At 43.4% G+C, this 20006-nt stretch overlaps 2 protein-coding genes across 2 annotated transcripts in view; both read left to right on the top strand.

The window, feature by feature from the left end:
- grm1a (glutamate receptor, metabotropic 1a) overlaps positions 1–3547 on the top strand; it is a 31662-nt gene extending 28115 nt beyond the window's left edge. The window contains exon 9 of the mRNA XM_041958596.1: positions 1253–3547. Within this exon, the coding sequence (XP_041814530.1) occupies positions 1253–2069 (817 nt within the window). The 3' untranslated portion in view covers positions 2070–3547. The remainder of the gene's footprint in view (positions 1–1252) is intronic.
- A 684-nt stretch (positions 3548–4231) lies between these two features.
- On the top strand, positions 4232–18895 carry rab32a (RAB32a, member RAS oncogene family). Its single transcript, XM_041958754.1, has 3 exons — positions 4232–4607; positions 14455–14732; positions 17738–18895. The coding sequence occupies exons 1-3, from the start codon at positions 4394–4396 to the stop codon at positions 17885–17887; spliced, it is 642 nt and encodes a 213-aa protein (XP_041814688.1). The 5' UTR covers positions 4232–4393; the 3' UTR covers positions 17888–18895.
- The last annotated feature ends 1111 nt before the right edge of the window (positions 18896–20006 follow it).

Raw genomic sequence — 20006 nt, 5'->3', positions numbered from 1 at the left:
AAATTTAATAGAAAACTGATTTAGCGCTAACAGGCCGTGCAAATATGTCAGTGGTTATTAAAGTATAGATTCATATTTAAACTAGATATAAGACTTGCATATAACTTTTTTGAGATCCACAGAAGTGACACATGGACAGGTGTTTAAAGTAAGGAGTGGGGCAGAGTCTGAGAGTGGTCCCAATATGTTTACGTGTTGTCTCTCACCCTTGTTATGCAGCCTTTTCTAATCTCCTAACCCTTTAACATTGTAAACCGAGCAGCACACTGTCTGCTAAGTGTCGAGCCTGGCAAATGTTTTGGCATGGGGGTCATTCAACTCCTCTCCTGGAGAGCTGCACTGTCAACTGAGACCCTGACATAATTTAATTGTCATATTCAACCAGAGGAGGAATTTAGATGCTCAAAGAAAATCAGTGAGCTTGCCCAAAAAGGCTGGAATCTCTAATTTTCCACATGCTTTGCAGCACAACAAAGAGGTGGAGTTGTTGTGGAAGGTTGTGTGGAAATTTTATATTTATGTTATTTAGCTCTTGCATTGAATTAAGCTTGATTTTTAAGTGAAATAATTTGTTGAGTGGTTTTGCATTCACCAACAAAGCTCATCTGGCAGGTTTAAGTATCTGATAGATTAAAGGAATCACTGGCCTCAGTCATCCCGTCACTCCTCAGCTGGCAATGGCAAAAAAAAAAGAAAAAAGGTTTTGACACTGCAGCCCTCTGAGAAGGAGATTCGCCACTGAATTAACCTCACATTTAACTTTTCTCAGCATGAACGCCCCTCCCCTCCCCACCTCCCTAACTAATCACATTCGAGCCAGTCCTAGCTGTGTCGTCTTCAGGCCAGCTCAGGCAACAGCTGAGGCACTTATTCCAAATGCATGCGTCCCATTTTAACTATACACGCAAGTAGTTAAGTAGTAGGAAGGAAATGAGCTGGATGGCTCATAATTCTGTAAGATCGGTGTTTGAGGCAATTTAAAGATCATAATGCTGTCTGCAGCACATTATGAATCACTATGTTTGTGAAGTGCCACAGTCGATAAATGTAACGCCCTTTAGAGCTCGTGTGTGAGCCCCTCAGCAAAGCTGTTAATGTCGAGTTATGTGGTTAAAAGGTATTTTAACATGCATCAGGAATGTTGAAATGCTGCTGCTCTGTTGTGTTTTGTTGCTGCTCTGTTGATGTTGTTTCTCTGCACCCACCTCCTGGTTTCCTGTGATAGTAACTTGGGTCTTTATCTCGTTCATAGTTCTAATGGCAAGTCTGTGTCATGGTCTGAATCAGGTGCAAGACACCCTCCGAGGGGGGGGAATGTGTGGCACAGACTGTCTGTGCATGTGAGGAAACAGGAAGCCGGCTTGAATCAGACGGCGGTCATCAGGCCCCTAACTAACACCCCCGACCCCCACAGTTGTGAGCCCTCCACCTGCGACCTTGGCACAGACCCCCATCCCCCCCAAGAACCGCGTGGCGCTAAGCCTCTGTACAATCTGAAGGAGGAGGACGACGAGGGCGATCCGCAGCGCCCCCTCTGGACTCCGACTTGCTCTGGACAGATGCAAGGGCTGGAGCCTGATTTGGATAAACCGGCTTCTTATTTGCCCTCCCACTTGAAGGGCTGCACCGCAGAGCGCTTGCAGGGGGCTGTGGTGGACACTCACAGCTCCCACGTCCCCGCACTGAGCGACTACGCTGCCAGGGAGGCAATCCCTGCCACAGAGACTTTGAGCTTGACGCCCTCTCAGCTTCCTCTGGCCCCGCAAGCGGGGTCGTTTGAAGAGGAGGGGTCCGAGGACGAGGAACTGGACCTCTTACGCAGCTACATTTACGACGCCAAGGACGAGGGGGAGGGGGAGGACGGGGGAAGCGAGGATTTGACTCAGAGCAAGCCAACTCTGGAGGATTCCCTAGCTCTGTCGCCCCCCTCCCCCTTCAGAGACTCTGTGTGTTCGGGGGAGTCTATCAGCGGCTCCCCCATCATGGAGTTGATGCTCGGTAGCCGTCCGAGCTCAGTCTACACCTCAAACATCCTCGGAGACTTCGCACACAGCTCCTCAACACTGTGAGAGCAAAGCAGGCACTGACACGGTCTGACACTTGTGCATCACACAGACACACACACACACACACACACACGCACAAACACACCAGATACACACTGTACAACATCATTTTATTATCGTTTCAACTTTTTAACCTTTATTTCTTTTGCTCTGTCATTTGCTTGCTTGTATTTACGACTCTGCTTTTATCAGTAAGGGGTTAATCGAAACTATAAGTAGAAAAACAGCAGGAATCGTCCACGAGTGCTTACTTTTCTGAAGGGCTGTCAGTGCACAAAGCCTTTCTGCCAAGTGTAAAACCGGGAACAGTGCCAAAACCCGTCAGCTCTCACGCCAAATTTCGATGGAGTAAGAAACCCTGAGAATCACGATGAAGGATGTAGCCGTGGTTCTCGTAGTGGCAGCGCAGCGACGCGGTCTGCGAGAAACAAATGGAACGAGAAACACAATTCTGTATATATGAGGAGACTGTAAGATGCAACCAGAGACCGGACTGGCTCTGAGGACTGCAATAGCTCAAGTGCATTTCACGCCAGTTTTAATTAGCTCTGCTCCTCTTTTCCTCCATCGATCAGCTTCCTCTCACCCGACCTCGCCATTTAAATATTACAGCGAGATAGCAAGAAAAGTGCAGTTAGTCGTTTGAGTATTACTTTTATGTGTTTGCGAGGCGTGCTCAGCGTCACAAAGACATCATCACTAAACTGAGATTCCGCTGAAGACTTGCGCTGTATGATATATGATATGGATATAATGTGCCAATCAAAGTTGTTATCAACCTACATCCGTGCTTTCAGTTTTTGACGATGTAGCCGATACAGGTTAGCGTGATTGTAGGTGATGGCGGTGTTGTTTATTCAGTTTACACTCGATCATAAACCTGAGAAGTTCTGCGAGCGTGGGATGCGATGCTCATGCTTTCCATGCCGTGTCGATATTTCTCATGTTCACTGAGTTTGCTGTGTCATTGTAATGGAAAACACAGTACTTGTACAAGTTCTCAAAGTTTGTAATACTGTTAAGCCATCTCTTGTTTTTCACACAGGTGGTATGTTTGTAATACTGATAAATGTTTCTATATTTAGAATGTCAACAGAAAAAAAAGAGTTTATACATTTTGAAGCTGTCCTCAGATACTTGTCAAGGAGCAGTGTGTTTGGTTTTTGGGTAACTTTTAAGCTAACTTGAGTCGACTGTATCCTCTTGAAATATTCAGTTGTAAAAGTAACCAATGATTAGTTGCTTCTTGTAATGAGATTATACATGTTTCAATTTTGCTTCAATCTTGCATTATGAACTTAAGTAGTTTACTTGAGGTTAAGTTTCTTAGTTCTTTATCTATAAGAATGCAAATTATTTCAGAGTACAAGCCTATACAGTACATAGTGCAATTGTATTGTATTTCCAAATGTTTTTAGTCTATTATAGTGTAAGTTGTTAAATGATTTAACCAATGTAAAAATATACGAGGGTGCCACCTGTTTAACACTGTCAGATCTAGAATGAAATAGGTCTTTATGTTTTGGGCAAGCTGAACAATGCTGTAAAATAAAAACTATTTCTATTAAGAAGACTGATTACTGCCTACAGTAGCCTGAAAAACTGGACTGTCACTAGGTTCACCTGCAGAAGTCCTACAAGTTACCAAGCTGCATTGATATTAGCTTAGACCAGTGTTTCCAGAGTGGACTTTGGAGGCAATCGGGAATCATTAAGAGGTTTTCAAGGCATCTTAAGCAAAGTTATTGCCCCTATACCACACAATGTTTTTGCTTATTGTTACTTCATTTAAATGTTTGTGTAGAATGATGTATGTGCAGGCTTTTTTGTTGTTGTTGTTTTTTTTGTTATTTTTTTACAAATCATCAGCTGAAGGGGAAACTTCTTCTGAGCTCATCTGAATGCAGCACATCATAAATGCTTGTTTTATTAGAAAAAAAAAACAACGACCAAAAAAAGAAAAGAAAAAACTTAAGAAACCCCATCGTGTCTTTGGTTGACGGTCAGTTGACGTTAATGACGCTTCACGTGAAGGAGCTCGAGGAGCAACAAGCGACTCTGTGACCGCGGCAGCACGAGGAACCTCGAACGAGTTTCTCTCACATTTCCGGGTCCTGTGACTTATCAGGTGGTTTCTGAGCGGCATCAGGAGGCGGAGGAGGAGGCGGAGGAGAAGGAGATCTCCAGGGGGGAAACAAACGTAACTTCTGTTGCATCTGGCCCGCAGCCCTCCGACCAGCCCAGTCCGCAGCAGCTCCTCACGGGAAGCCTGCATGAGCCAGAAAGCAGAAGCTGTCTGAGTTGAGAGCAAAGCAGTCAGTCGCAGCATGGCCGGGGGCTCGGTGTCTGAGTGCAAGGAGTACTTGTTCAAAGTGCTGGTCATCGGGGAACTGGGCGTCGGGAAAACCAGCATCATCAAACGCTACGTGCACCAGCTTTTCTCTCAGCACTACAGGGCGACGATCGGGGTCGACTTTGCGCTCAAAGTCATCAACTGGGACAGCAAGACGCTGGTCAGGTTGCAGCTGTGGGACATCGCAGGTAAGGAGCGAGCCGCGAATCGGGCGGGTTGGAAGTCAACTTTTGTGCTCGAGAGCAAACCTTTTCAGGAACATGATGATGAGGTTTAAAGTTTCCCAGGCGGCCTCGAACTCGGGGAAGCGTGAGCCGAGCTTCCAGCAGAAGAAGCCGGTTCATCATGTCATGCTCGTTGTCTTTTTCCACTTCGCGATCACGGCAGCTCATAATTGTCAGTGGAATGTAGGTCACGTTGTTATTACCGACTGAGCGCCGCCCCCCCTCCGCTTTCAACCAAACTCTCCATAGCATGTCATGTTTTCTGCAGGGAGTGAAGCTGTTCTCAGGTCTGCTGAGTGGCTTCAGCGGCCCTTATCTTTACTTCACGCGCTTGTTCACCTTGCAGAGTCACTGTGGTAGTCTTCACGTTGCCCCCTGCGCCACGTGATCGCCGTGTTTCTGCAAACAGGCTGGCTGCTGAGAGTTGGCACGCGCGCCGACCTGTGCATTCCGCAGCTTGTGTCAGCGAGCCGAGAGAAAGTCTGAGCCGTGCAAACAAAAGTTTCTCACATGCGGGCGACCCTGCTCTCACGCGCGCTGTTTGTCGTCTCCAGGCACAAAAAAATGTCTCCCTGTAAAAAGTGGAGGCTGACGATGGCACGCACGAGAGCACAGGTGAGAGAGAGGGGAGAGGGTGCAGTGGGGTGATGGGTGGGTGAGGGGTGTCCGTGATGTCCCATCAGCCACTATCTGTTCATGCTGCATCTGGAGTGTCTTCAGAGCTATAAATACACCAGGATCGGTGAAATTGCTCGGTTGCATGAGGCCAGTTTACACGGGATACTTTTCTGTTGTGTGTAATGAGATCACATGGCTTCAGGGTGTGTGCTTGTGTGTGTGTGTGTGTGTGTGTGTGTGTGTGTGTGTGTGTGTGTGGACATGTTCTTGCAGTCAGAACTCACGTGAGGACTCTCCCGCATCATAGGGATAAATCACAAGACTTTGGTTAAGGTGAGGGTAAGTCTCCGGGAAAGGAAAGGAAATCAATATGTCCCCAATAGTAATGGAAACACATCCCTGTGTTTGTGTGTGTGTGTATAGATGTGTGTTACTCACAGTATGGGGACACAGGCCTGTTTACACTGTCACGTTGTGAGGACTCGCCTTCTTTATGGGGACCAAATGCAAATCCTCTAAACGTAAAATCACTACGTTTTAGAAAATAATCGTGACTGTGTGTTTATGTCTGTGTACCTTTTTTCTTACGCTCTCGGCCTCAGTTTTGGACTTTTATTTAGTAATGCTGCTGCAGCTATAAATGGCAACAACGTCATTAAAATTGTGACAGTTTACAAATGCAAAGTGTACTTTCTGTTCAATCAACAACAGCCCCACATGTGCAGAGGGATGGCAAGAGCAGTTAATCATCCTCCGAGAAGCTGGCATTTGATGAAAGGAGTGTGGCTGAATGATTTTCTGCGCGTAAAGAATATGTTTACACTGTTCAAGGAGGTAATAGAATGTAGGCTGCAAATAACAACTAAAGAGATGGATTAACGATTGTTTTTGTACAAAAGTTTTTCCAAAACATTCAAGATGGTTGGAAAATCACCATGTGCAAGTGATTTAGCACTGCACCACAGAGAACAGGGAGTGTTTCTAGTACATGCTGTCCACATAGTCTTGTCCAAAAGTGGTAGTTATAGCTTCTTATCCGGCCTTGTGGTGAAATGTTTTATTGCCTGAGTGAGCTGTGAGATTTTGATTCTACTTCGAAAGTCAGCTGCTATGGGTCACATCTATTGTGTATATACAATATGTAAACTGGGATTTAAGGATGGGATGTCTGTCTTAAACAAAGACCGTATAAGGCTTGGTCTCCATGATGCCACCCGTAGGTTTCCTAGTGGCTAGCTGTCACTCAAAGCAGCCATTCCCTTAATTATCATAACTTTAAGCCTTAATATAATGTAAATGGGCGAGTTGCATAAAAATTCACTTCTGTATAGTTGTCATTAACGTGGAAATTAGCTTTAGAGACCAAAGCTGTTTTTGTACCAGGCTGTAAGCATGTTTATTTCTAATGTAAAGCTGGGCATTTTAATACAGGGGTCTATGGGGAATGACCTGCTTTTGAAACCTCAAGTGGCCATTCGAGGAACTGGCACTTCTGCGTTGGTTTCATTTTTCAGCCCTGAAGGTTCTTCTTGGTCTTAAATCAGAATTCACATCCCCATAAAGCTCTGCCTCTAGATATGTTCTGTTCATGCGTTGAAAGGCCACCATGGCTGTGCCAGTCCATCCTCTCCTTCAATCAAACCAGCCTCATATGCTGAGACAGATCAGGACAGATGGTTAGAGGACTGCTGTTTTTATACTTTTTTCCATCGCTTACAGCAGTGGTGGAAAGGGAGCGGACAGTCGGGTAGGGTATGTGTGTGTGTGTTTGTGGGGGGGGGGTCTATCTCAGACTGATTGGCACTGTGGTCCACATTCCCTGCTGTCACTTGGGCCCTGGCAGCACGAGCTCGCTGTGCAGGGGCATCTGTGACTGAGTGCCAGGGAAGGCCGTCTGCCTGTCACAGCCAGACAGCACTCGATCAGAGGATCTGCGAGGGTAAATAAAACACTGACACACACACACCCTCTTAGATAGACTGATATCATTCATACAGACAAGGGAACACGCTTGCACATATTGGTTGAAATAGAGCCATTTCCATGTACGCGCACTCTGACCAGAAGAAAGTTCAAGGTTAGATGACAAGATACTAAACCTCATTATTCACACCTACACCAAGGCCTGGCCTGAGGACACTTCAAGGATAAAATAAGTAACGAAACGTGGGTGTGAAAGAGCGAAAGCTCGAGGTATATTTGCCAAGTCATTAAGGCCAGCCATTAAGCCATTTAATCGTGCAGAAAAGGAGGAGGAATTATCTTCTTGGCAACACTAAGAGCAACTTAAGAGTTGCGTTGTCTTTTTCCAACCTTAATAATGATTACAGTCTGGGAGGAATGATAGTAATCAGAGGCTTGTGCAAGAAGGGGGCTCCATGGAAGTCAGTGTGAAGCTTGCGACTTTCCCACCCACTTTTCACCCAGAATTGCTACTCTCTCCTGGATTTGTCTAAGCCAGTGGACAGGATGATTACCACCATTGCATACACTCTATAAAAGGCTTCACCTTGTAGGATCAAGCGTTCCTGTAGGAGCAGGAGGTTGTACATTAATAGGAAAACCCTTGATAAACTCCTCTCATTCATTTCCTTTGCCCAAGAGGGTCTGAGAGGTCACAAGATGATTAAAAGGATAGCAAAAGAAAACATTTATTTGTTTTATGCAAAATTGTATTCATCAGACACTGGATGCTTTTACCCTTTCTGGCCTTTGAAAATCCCTCGAATGAGACAAAATTGGACACATCATGTCCACAATAACACCTGTGACAAGGAGTCACAAGTAGGCAGGATTTCATTGATCAAGGGGTCACAAAACAAAAAGGTTGGCAAAAGAAGCTTAAAGTAACAATTACTCACATTATCAATTAATCTGTAGATAATTTTTGTGACCACTCAAATAGTCGTGTGGTCTATGACTAGTGAAACATTTCAGTCGTGCCTTCCCAGGGCCCAAGGCGTCATCTTCAAATTGTTTGTCTGGCTGTTACTCCAAAACCTAATGATATTCAGTTTACTGTCGCAAAAGACTCACACAATGTCCTCATAAACGAGAAAGTGAAACTAGGTAATGTTTGCAAGAACAATTACTTGAAACGATTAATTGATTATAAAACTACTTATTGCTGATTAAGTTCCCATCGATTGTCTAACAGATGAATCAACTAATTGTTTTAGCTCTAGTCGGGAACCGCTGAGCAAAACCTAATCACTGCCAAGTAATTTAGCTCCGTTTGGCAATTAGAACCGTGCATATTAAAGGTGACTCTGGGACCTTTTCAAGCACACAATGTGACGAACAAACGCCACCACCACTGAAGGAGTAAAGCAGTGCAAGCACAAGGTGAACTGCAAGCGGCAGAAAACGCAATATACAGATGGGTGGCAAATTAAAGGAAAGTGCTTATGTTCATTTTACGTTTCTGGGAGCAGGGATCGCTATTCAGGGAAATCTGTACGTCTGATTTCCCACCTCAAGACTTAGTAACGTTTCAGGGAGCATGTCGGCTCCCTAAAACCTTGGTCTGCGTGTTGTTGTTGGCTCGCGTTGGGCTGTCTAAACTTTGTCTTGACCCAAGATTAAATTTACAGAAGAACTTCAAACCTGGTAACCTTTCCGTCCTTGTTCTGGATTATTACACAGATTCCACAAAAAAGCTGCTGATAGATGAATAGTTTAAATGGGTCACATGTAACAATTCTACTTAAAATTCTACAACAAATATTATCGTTTTGAGCTAAATTCCTGCAACCTTGTGCCAAGGCTTTGTGTTGATCAGCCCCCACTGGCCTCTCAGTTGAAGGCGGGGTGGGGGTGGGGGGGTAATACAACTTAGAGTTTGAGGATTTTCCCTCAATTACGACTCTGTTCGGTGCTGAAGGCCATAGAAAGCTGTAGTAAGTCACCTCTCACATGCTGCTCAGTGGAATTTGAACGTGCCCGTCATGTGTTGTTCAGTCTCTCTTTCAACACTTGTGCTGAAGACCACCTTCATGACTGGTCCCTGTGTTGCCTTTATTATTTTAGTTGTTGGGAGCGCTGTGGGGAAGTTTCACAGCCAGTTGCCTCCTAACAACAGACGGAGACTGCTGCTGTTGCTACTGCCGTGTCTGGCTTGGACAGTTTCTATGGTAACCCACCCACAGGATAGCAATATGTACGACCGTAGAGGAAACTGGGGTTGCTAGGGCTATGGATAATGATGAGACTTTTTTTTTTCTCTTTCTGTTTCTCCCACACAACAAACAGAGACGATACAGTGGCTGTAACTCAGCCGTTTCTTTTTCATCAAGCGCTTCTGTAGCTGCTGATTTCTAAAGATTCAGTGTGTTCATACCCAGAACGTCTAATTGCACTTGAGGTCATGCACCAGTACTCATCAGTGTGGTAGACTGAACTGAAATGTGCCAGTTTAAAGCCTTTGGAATTCCACAGTAGTTCACTGTGTCTCTTTACAGACAGATTCAGAGGTGCTTCTCTTTAGTTTGCAGGCATGTTGGGTGTTTGAGGCGGCAGCAGGCGTCTTTGTTCTCCTTGCAGTCTCATGCTCCTCTGTGGCATTCGATGTGTAAATACTCCATTGTTCATACAGCTCATTCCACTCTGTGCTGATTGGGTTAGCAGCATATGACACCCATGAATGTTTTAAGTGTAATGTGTAATGTATTTATCTTTTATTTCGAAAGACATACGTTTCTTTTGAAAGGTTTGTAATGAAGGCATTCAGAAGTACACATCCTCAGAATAATAGAACAAGAACAAGTTAGATTTACTGATTACTTCGTTACTCACAAAAAAGGCACAGCAATTATTAACTCAATAAATCTGTACAGTGAAAACAGAGCAACCAAAACATAGGTTTCTTCACTGAATTACCATGTACATGGATGTTATGTATCATTACACAGTTAGTCTGGTAATATTCTATGTAGAGCTGCAGTGATTAACAGATTTGATGCTTTTCATTTTTATACATGATACTGCACAGAAAATCTTTGGGTTTTGTATTATTTAGGCTGCGCAAAGTTACTGTACAGGGCTTCTTTCACTGTTTTTAGACATTACATTACATAGACAAGAAGGGTCATTTGATTAATGGAGAAAATAATTGCCAGATTAATCGATAATGGAAGAGAATAAGTGGTAGCAGCCCCAATTCTATATATTTAGTGTTAACAAATCACATGAAATGACCAAAACTGACCCTGCTGACATTGCCTGTGTATCAAAAGCTGGATAAAGTGTATTCCTCTGTGCCATAGACCTCCACTGTTGACCAAAATATATTTAAAACACATTTAATGAGACACAGCATTCCACTGGGCGACATGTTAGACATGGCTAATTCCACATTTACTTTGCTAATCACCAGTGCTGTGGCTGAAAATAGTCCCAGACAGATTTATTATTTACTGTTAAAGTAACAGTTGCTAAAAGCCACAAAGCCCGCTGTTTACTAGATGAGTTTAGCCTTTAAAAAAAAGAAAGTATATATTTGTGTATTGTATATTAGTATTAGTACTGTATATAGTATATTATAGTATAGCATTTATTTTTTTATCTTCAGTGGGACCTTATGGGCTTGTGCCACAGACGAGCTAAATCAATGCTGCTTTCAGTCTTTTAATGGGATTTTTTGGCAGTTACAAACATTTAGAATATGACCAACTTCATGCTTCAGCCACCAGCAACATAATGCACAGTGAGGTCATTCAACAAAGAGAGGAACTGGAGCTTTTATTCAGCAAAGCGAGCAGGAGCCTTGCAGAATGTGCTCATTGTGATCTGCAGCTACAGAACCTGGTTTTGTAAATGCAGCAGAATGATTGTGACATACTGTAATGTCACGTGAAAGGTCAAGCATCATGGGATTTGCTGTCATTTAATGTTAGTGACTTCTGTGCAGAACCACAGCATCTTATCAATACCCCAAACAACTCGTTACAGCCTAAAACAGTCAAATGTGCAAAGGCAATCGGTGATAATGATTGATGTACTCTCCCCCATCCCCCCATCGGCATGGCTTCTTTATGAATTCAGAACCTGACTGCATAAACGTGCGTTCTTGGACGAGTCAGTGTATGCTGGGCAGCCTTGCAACTCTGCACTGCACAACCAATTCCTCGTCCAAGGTGAGCAGGCAAATCTGAAACGTTCTGCCATTGTACCCCTGTTCGCTCATTTGTCCTTGTTGTGCGCCGTTCATTGCCGTTTCTTTCATTTAGCTGAATAAAACATTGCACACTGTGTTCCTTAGCAGCTTTTTCAGAATCCTCTGCCGTACCATTGAATATAATTGCGGTGGTCAATACTGTAATACTGTTCAGAGTCCATCATGATGTCAGGCTCAGTCAGACCTCGCAATAGAATAAAAAGAAGACGAGTGTGACTTCTTTCTGTAATTTGCCTCTAACTCCTCTCTGCTGGATGTATGAGCTCTGCAAGGCCTGGAAATGAAAGCCTTATTTCAGTCTATCGGCTCTTTATCCCACAGTGTCGTGTCTCTGGTGAATTCACCTGGGGTTACATCAGCTAAAATTAGACTCTCAATTATGAGCAATTACCGTCAGGCCTGTGGGCCCCACAGTGTATTCACTCTCTCGCTCACACCCGCACTGCGCCACGCCACTCCAGTTCCTTGCGTGGTTGGGTAAGTACCTCCAGTAAAGTGAAAGTATGCTGGGTGAAGCTGTGCTCACAGTTCCTGAATCCTTTTCATGGTTCATTTTCTATTTTGTAACTCCAGTGCTGGCCGGTAACTGCTTAATACACTGCACAATTACACTTGCCCTGTAGGCTTTCTTAAATTGGAGCAGTGTAGCAAAAATATGTGCTAAATCCATCAAAGCCTGATATAAATGGGTGTAAAAAAGAAGTTAAACAAGCAGGTGCTTTAAAGGCACAGTCTGTGAGCCAATGCAAAGGGCAGCAACTAAATTTAAGTTTAAAATGGTTTTTGGATGCTGTTATAGGTGCGTTTACATCAGGAAACTGAAAGAGATCTATGTTTTTGACTTGAAAGTCAGCTTTTTGTGTATTTCTGCACCAAACTGATCAATTATGTGTGCACATGAGTACACCTCAGTAGTCTAACAGACCTTGAACTATGTTAAGCTCATGTTTAGGATGGTGAGTCACCGTATAACTATTGGTGCACAAAAGCTGAAAAACAGGAACCATATGTGGGAGCTTATGTAACACTGCACATGTTTGTTAGTAACTATTTTTTATGAGAAGAAAAAACACTGCTGTCATCAAAAGAGAGTACGAGCGACCACGATCCACCGTCTAATGCTTCATTTAAAGCTGCTTTTGTTGTATCTGGTCCAACACTCCTGTCTGAATGTATAGTAGATATTATTTTAACCGTATTAACCTCCTGGCACAAAAATGAGGATTTTGTTTTTCAATCTGCATTTGCAGCCCAGACCTGTCTTAGTCACAGATTATGATCGCAGCGATAGTCTGCTCGTGCATGCGCTCAGTTCCTGTAGCTGCAGGCAGCAGCCACGACACACCTAACCGTCACCAGAGCCCAGTCACAGGACCTGTATGCCTGTTTTGGTTTCATTTTGAGCTAACCAGCTATTACAGGTACCACAGAGGTTATTATTGGATAAATCTGGTGATTTTTCTTAATGTCAGCAAATCCCAAAACCAACAATTAATTAATTCCACTAACAAGTATTTCCTGTGTTGGCTGGAATAGCTTGCCCCTCTTTGCCAAAGACTACACATTGTTGTACTAAAAACACATAATTGTGACAGTCTTCTTCATTACAGTGAACTTGGGTGCAGAAAATCCCCAATGAAGGCACGATTCACTCCCGTTTGAGTGATGTTTGATGAGTGTCCAGCTGTTCTAGAAATTATTTAATCTTCTTTGAAATTGAAAGCATATATTTGTTGGAATTTGGGAAGTTTGAAACTATTGAGAGATGGATTAACGCATTGTTTGTTTTGGCCTTTTCATGTTGGCAGTAAGAAAAATCAAGTTAATCTCCATCCTCGTCCTTATTAGTATGTTAAACTGGCAGTTGACAGGGTTTTTGCATTATGAAGCCTGACTGTCACTATGGGACAAGTTGTGTTGTGTCTCAGAGGAAAACTACAAACCAAAAATAATACATCCAAGTGGCGGAAGCTGGAAGCTCCACCAGCCTCTGTTGCTATTCACCAGGCCCAGCGGCAAACATAAGAGCCGCACACAAGCAGAGCGAGATTTCACGATGAGGAGATAAAGCGGAGAAGGGGCTCACGTAATTACAAACGTAAAGGAAGCGATCCGAGGCGGAAATCAGGCGATCCTTTCATCGGATAGGCATGCCTGCAAGTGTGACGTCAGCTGAGTGTCATCACAGATGCCTTTCGCCAGTTGAACTGCTGATCACAGATTCACTTCCCCCACAATGAGGTGCTGTGCTGTACGCCTCGGTGCACACTTGTGCTACGGTGAAGTGATGCGGGCAGACGTGAAGCCATGTTCGAGCGCTCTTCCTGCAACTGTTTCTCACCTATTTCCTTTTTAAGGTTTCATTTTAAATGTTCTAACTAAGATGTGGAAATTTCCATGAAAATCTGAGTAAGTTATTGAACCTGAGAGCTGGCTGTAACGGTTCTGTGGCGGCATCTAAAAGCTACAAAATAAAGTCTTCACTGGCTGATTAAGCCTTTAAGGAGTCGGTGGGATGTGAATACAATCAGTAGATTTAAGTGGAAAGTGGAAAACAAATCCTAAAAGCGGCCCAGTTGCGTTAAAGAAGAGGCTTTTTCCTACTAATAGTGACACCCCCACACCCTGCTGGTAATTCTCCTTGTGTTGCCTTTGTGAAGTATCACCTCAGATTTTCTCAGAGAATGACTACACAGAATGGGCTTATTATTGCGGCAGATTACTCCAGCCATTCTCTGTGGAGGAAAAGTAGGTCGAATAAGAACCATCTCTGTCCACATTTAGAGGAGGAACAAGTTGAGGATGAAGACGCCTCATTAAACGTCTCGCCGCTTTCCGCACCTTCATCCTTAAGATGCTGATGTGGTGTTCCTGCTCAGATGTTTAGTCACATCTGCTCTTAAAGGCTGCATCTAATCCGGATGTTTTAATGCCCCCCGCAAACCCTGTTACTCATCTTGCTTTGAGCTGCTTCATAAAAATGCAAACACGCCACTGAATCCTCTTCCTGTCCCTCAGGTCAGGAGCGATTTGGGAACATGACGCGAGTGTACTACAAAGAGGCCGTGGGGGCATTCGTGGTGTTCGACGTGACGCGGGGTTCCACGTTCGAGGCCGTGTCTAAGTGGAAGCACGACCTGGACAGCAAGGTGAAGCTGGCTAATGGCAGCCCCATCCCCTCAGTGCTGCTCGCCAATAAATGTGACCAGAAGAAAGAGAGCTCCAACAACACAGCCCTAATGGACAATTTCTGCAAAGAGACCGGCTTCCTGGGCTGGTTTGAAACCTCGGCTAAGGTGAGAGATCAATACATTAGAGGAGAAGCTCTTAGTCACACATGCAGCGTTCAGAAAATCTATCCATGCGCTTTTACATACATTTCTATCTGTATCTGCCTAACAGGCTTCTTCTTTCAAATATTCTCCTCTCTCTGATGTTTCTTTGTGTTTTATTTCTGGCGACACTCTAAACCAGACTTCTGTGGCATGAAATTACCAAGGTTAGGCCTCATATTAATTCTGGCTGAAGTATCTTGCATCACAGAGATACACATTCCCTTTAAAGCTCCTCGGGTCGCGGCTCCAAACGCGGCCAGTAATGGCTTCAAATCTTATTTTACGCATGAACGTGACTTGTGTTCGGAGCAAATCAGACGCGATGGGGCCTTACAAAATGGCCACATATCCACATATTTTGAGTTTCACTCAATGGCTTCTTCACTTCTCCTAGCAGACAGGAAGTCTGCCCTCAGACGTTATCCGGCGGGGAGGCCAGGCCCCTTCTGAATGGCGTAATCTCCCTGGTTACACTGTGGCGATTGTGAAATAGTCGCATGTAGTAATTTTTTTTTTTGTTAAACACTTGAGCACTCACTCAATAGCTGTTCACATTAACACCTCACAGCCAAACTTCAGTATAAAATATGGCGGATATAGAATTTATAGATGATTAGTGTAAGGATAAAGAGACTAGAAGTGCACCAGTATTTCTCAAGTCTTTGAAACTTTGACAAATGAAACGGCGGGAATTTTGTGACAGGAAATTTGTTTTTTTTATCCTGCTGTTTTTGCCGTTTAATCTCTCCAACCAGCGAAAAGATCTGTAGGACGGCTGGTGTGATAAGGTATCATGTGACATTGATTGATGTCAGAGCGTGCAGGGCTCTGAAAGATAATGTTCTGCTGTGTTTCTCCTCAACTGTGGCCACAGTATCTCAGGTTTAGCGCGACCGATTTCATGTGTTTACACGACGCTTTTGTGTGTCTGTAGTTGTGAATTGGGTTTGGTGTTTTTGGAATAAGATCATTTTGGCTCACGCCAGCAAACATTCAGTTAAGAGATGATCGATACATGTGAGGGCTGTGGTGACGGAAGAAGTATTCAGACCATTTGTTAAAGTAAATGGTCTGAATACTTCTTCTTTTGTAAATGACGAAAGTGAAAGCAGCAATGCTACACTATGGGAATTCTTCAATACAAGTAAAAGTCTATATTACATTCTCTGTGTCATTGTTCAGATTGTACAGTTTTAATTTATTTCTTTTTTTAATATATGTCCTGTCACAGAGGTTCAGAGTAACGAAATTTCGATTCTCTGTTTGTCTTGTACATACTGCAGAACTGACAATAAAGCTGACTTTGACTTTGACTTTGAAAAGTCCTGTGTGGAAATTCTTAAGAATGCAACAAAATGTAATTAAAGTATGAAAATAAAATTATCCACAAAGGCCCTTTTCAATATTATTACATTCTGAAATTATATATTAGAATTTTAACTGCTTTATATGCTGTTGTCGCTGAGAAGAAGGTGACTAAAACAGTGTGATAATTTGCTAATCCTCTTTATATATATATATATATATATACTCAATTAAAAACAGTACAAAGACAATATATTGACAATATATTGAGCGTTTCACCTCATCAACTTCGTTCATTTTTGTAAATATGTACCTATTCTGAATTTGATGCAGCAGCACGTTTCAAACAAGCTGGGACAGGAGCAACAAAAGATGAGAGTACCTCAAACCTGCGCATTGCTTGAATAAATCTACCTGCTTTCCACAGTCTTTGTTACACAGCTTGTCGTGTCTGATGGAGCGTAAACCCTCGATGCTTTAATATGAGACTGGTCAGCAGGTAACCGTGTGAGAGCCGAGACTGACGCCGACAAAAGGCTGCCAGTTGTCTTCATGTGCCAGCTCATGTTCAGTGATGGGTTACCTCCTTTGAAAGATGCAGCTGGTTGTCTGACGAGTGCTTGAATCTCAGAAACTTCTACTTTTGGAGCATAACCGTCTTTTCTGCTTCCGTGCTTTGAGTTTTGGCAGCCGGAGTAAACTTCATTAACTCGTTCCAAAAAAAAACCTCCGGCCCTGCAGCTGCGTCACGTGCTGCGTCATGTGAAGTGTGTGCGTGCGTGCGTGCGTGCGGAAAGCCTCTCTGGCCATTTCCTCTCTGTGAGTCCAATGAAGTGCTGTTTTGTGCGCCCGTCACGCTGGTATTTAACTCTACCTGCAACAACCTGCGATCGGAATTCCGTCAATGACGTTCTTTCTGTTTCTGTTTCTAATCAGGAGGTTTGTGTGATTGACTGACTGGCGCACGCCCTCTGCTCATTGTGACATCAAAAAAGCTTTATTTAGACACGACTCATAATCATGTGATTGTATTCACATGCACTTCCAGTTAATCATGATACACAGTTTAACAGTGAATTATATGCTGCGTTGCTTTTGCCAGATGTGTAATTATTTTATAAAATAATAAGAAATTTTCATTAATAACGTAACTCTTGAGCTTTGCAACCTCATAATTTTATCTTATACAAGCCTTTTTTAAAAAAAAATAAACTTCGGGGTAAAAAAAATTCACTTGAATTTGTTTGATGCCCAGGCCTCTTTGTAAACATCTCTGTTTCTGACGAGCTTGGAGAAAGGCCATTAATATTCATTACCTCTTGAACACATGGGATGACAGCTTTTGGCTGCAGTGTGAAGGACGAAAGCAGTGGCGGTTTTTACCCCGTCTCCACTGGCCTCGGATTGGCTCTCTGGAGGCTGTCTCCCAGCTGTTGCCTTAACAGGCTGGTTGGTTTAAAGGGGTTTAGTGGACTTTTGAACTTTGAAAGGTAACATAAAGGCCTGTGAGTCCTTCAACTAAATGTAGTCTGCTACAAGCATCGACGGGCAAGCCGACACAGGGATAAGGACTACCGCCTACTGTGTCACTAAGGTGTACATCTTTCTTTTTTTAATAAATGTCTTATCACACCTCTGACGTACAGTTTTCTTTTTCCCAGGACAACATCAACGTGGATGAGGCGGCGCGTTTCCTGGTAGAGAACATCTTGGCTAACGACAAAGGTTTGCCATATGAGGAGAGCAACGGAGACCGGATCAAACTGGACCAGGAGACTGTGGCGGCTGAGAGCAAGTCGGGCTGCTGCTAACAGTCCATTCACATGAGCCATCAGCCTCCCTGTGGCAGGGTCCTACCCGTTCACCTAGCCCGTGGCTCTCAGCCCTCTACTGCAGCCTCTCGGAGGAACAGGAATATTTGGGGGGTCTTCAGAGCTCCAGGATCTTCTCCCCTCAGCGCTGATGCCCATTTGACCTGCACAACCAAGTTTCTTGTTGTCCCAAGGCCAGAATAGAAAATTTTATCTTGATGTTGTCGCAGATGTTGGTTCCGCCTCTGCCAGGCTGTGTCCAACACCTCTAAAGCACAGGATCTTTAATTATCATCCCCCTGCATATTTCCCCGATTGTGTCTCAGCCCAGCCCTGACTGAACCCTGCTGCTGTTGTCCAGACAGCCCCAGAAGCCCTGGACTAAACCACTCCTATCTGTGAAACAAGGCGCTTCATAGCCAAGTGTGACTGGAGTATTTCCTCACTTAACAATCCCCTTTACATAATATTTTTTACAGCACACTCATGTTTGTGTTTCCAGCTCCTCTGTCGACTACTGTGTAAAAAGTAAGCAAACAAGCTAAACACGATCAAAGTGTTGTGTCGTATGTCATATTGTGTGTCAAATTCTCTCGGAAATAATGTGCCTTAATACAGTTTTTCTTATGTCAGTTCGAGGGAAACGCTTTTCGTTGTTCACTCAAACATTTACAAGGACACAGATGGACAATCTCAAAACTCTAAGAACGGTACATATGAGACACTGAGAAATTTTTGTCTTTCCACCGGTATGAAAATGTAGATCTGATTTACAGGATGTGTTTTTTTTTATAACGTGTTGGGATGTGTGTTATACAACTGTTGAGATTTCATAAAAACAGAATTTGACATAGTACTGCACTCTTCTTGTACATAGGGACGGTGATCTGTTAAAGTGTACGTATGAAGTAAGAAGGATTTTTTTTTTTAACATGGAGTTGAGATTAAGTTTACGTGTGAAAATACTTTAAATCTACAGGACCAAAATAGAATAAACATTTTAAGAGATTTGTGTTGTCTACTGATGATTAGACCGTGTGGTCAAATGTATTTATCTGTCAAACTGATTAAATGTGTTAATCTATTGTATTTATATATGTTATAACAAAACACTGAAGCACTGTCGGTGTTGCCTGACATGCTCCAAGTCATTCATTATCGCACCATATACTTAAAGCACAGTGTGTGGCTCAAATACAGTGGAAGCATTTTGTGGTTTATTTTCCAGAACTAAATCAGATTAGAAAATTTGTTGGTTTTTACTAGCACGTAGACCTGTTGGATCAAGTCCTGTGAGCTGGGATTACACTCATTTGAACACATGCCTTATTAGCATGCTGTACAGGCCATAATGCCTGGCACCAGTGATTGCAGGTTCTTGGTATTGCCACGCTACAGCAGACTTACTGCAGCAGCAATGGTGGAATGATCGAGTGGCATCAATGTATTTGAAAGCAAGCTTGAATATTAATTGAACTAATGAAAAGGACGGATTGACCGGTGAGGTCAAAATTCTAACACTTCCACAACCTCTGTAGTCTAGATTCTGCATTATCTAGCACAAAGGCTCACAAAATGTGTATATGTGTGGCAAACAACTGAGAAAACACCATACCTGTAGTGATAAGTTTCCCTGAAGAAACTCGTAGCACAGAGGACTGTGGATACAGCTGCATGTGTGAAAAGTACTACTCAGACTGTGTGTATTAGTGACAGGGATGGGGCCATGTGACTCCGCTCAGGAAACTGTGTGATAGTCATCAGACTCTCTGCTCTAAAGCCTTTGCTCCTCCACATACCTAACTGCTACCAGAGCAGGAATGCAGTGGAGCCGTGCCAGTTGGGCTGTGTGCACAATCATTACAGCAACTCCCATTTGATGCCAAAGCTTAAATCCACATCACGTCATTAAAGCATTTCAGCATGCATTTCAGAGAAAAAAGCCCTGACAGCATGCTGGTGTATTGCTTTTCATCCTTGAGTGTATTCCTGTGTTTCTGTGTAAGTGGCTCTGTGAGCCATATGTGCATCACATGGTGACGGACTTGAGGCAAACCAATGCAATCCAATATGATGGCCTTCAGGAAAATGCAATCTTTGTGCTACACTTTTATCAAGA

This window comes from Chelmon rostratus, chromosome 18, assembly GCF_017976325.1.
Source record: "Chelmon rostratus isolate fCheRos1 chromosome 18, fCheRos1.pri, whole genome shotgun sequence".
In the NCBI taxonomy this organism is placed as follows: Eukaryota; Metazoa; Chordata; class Actinopteri; order Chaetodontiformes; family Chaetodontidae; genus Chelmon; species Chelmon rostratus.
Note: the sequence above shows the minus strand (reverse complement) of the source record. Positions and strands in the feature narration are given on the sequence as shown.

Bases quoted from the DNA above. Each gene is read 5' to 3' on its own strand.
- rab32a (XM_041958754.1), top strand. From the start codon at position 4,394: ATGGCCGGGGGCTCGGTGTCTGAGTGCAAGGAGTACTTGTTCAAAGTG. The intron at 4,608-14,454 runs GTAAGGAGCGAG...CCTGTCCCTCAG, and splicing joins GCAGCTGTGGGACATCGCAG to GTCAGGAGCGATTTGGGAAC. The intron at 14,733-17,737 runs GTGAGAGATCAA...TCTTTTTCCCAG, and splicing joins GGTTTGAAACCTCGGCTAAG to GACAACATCAACGTGGATGA.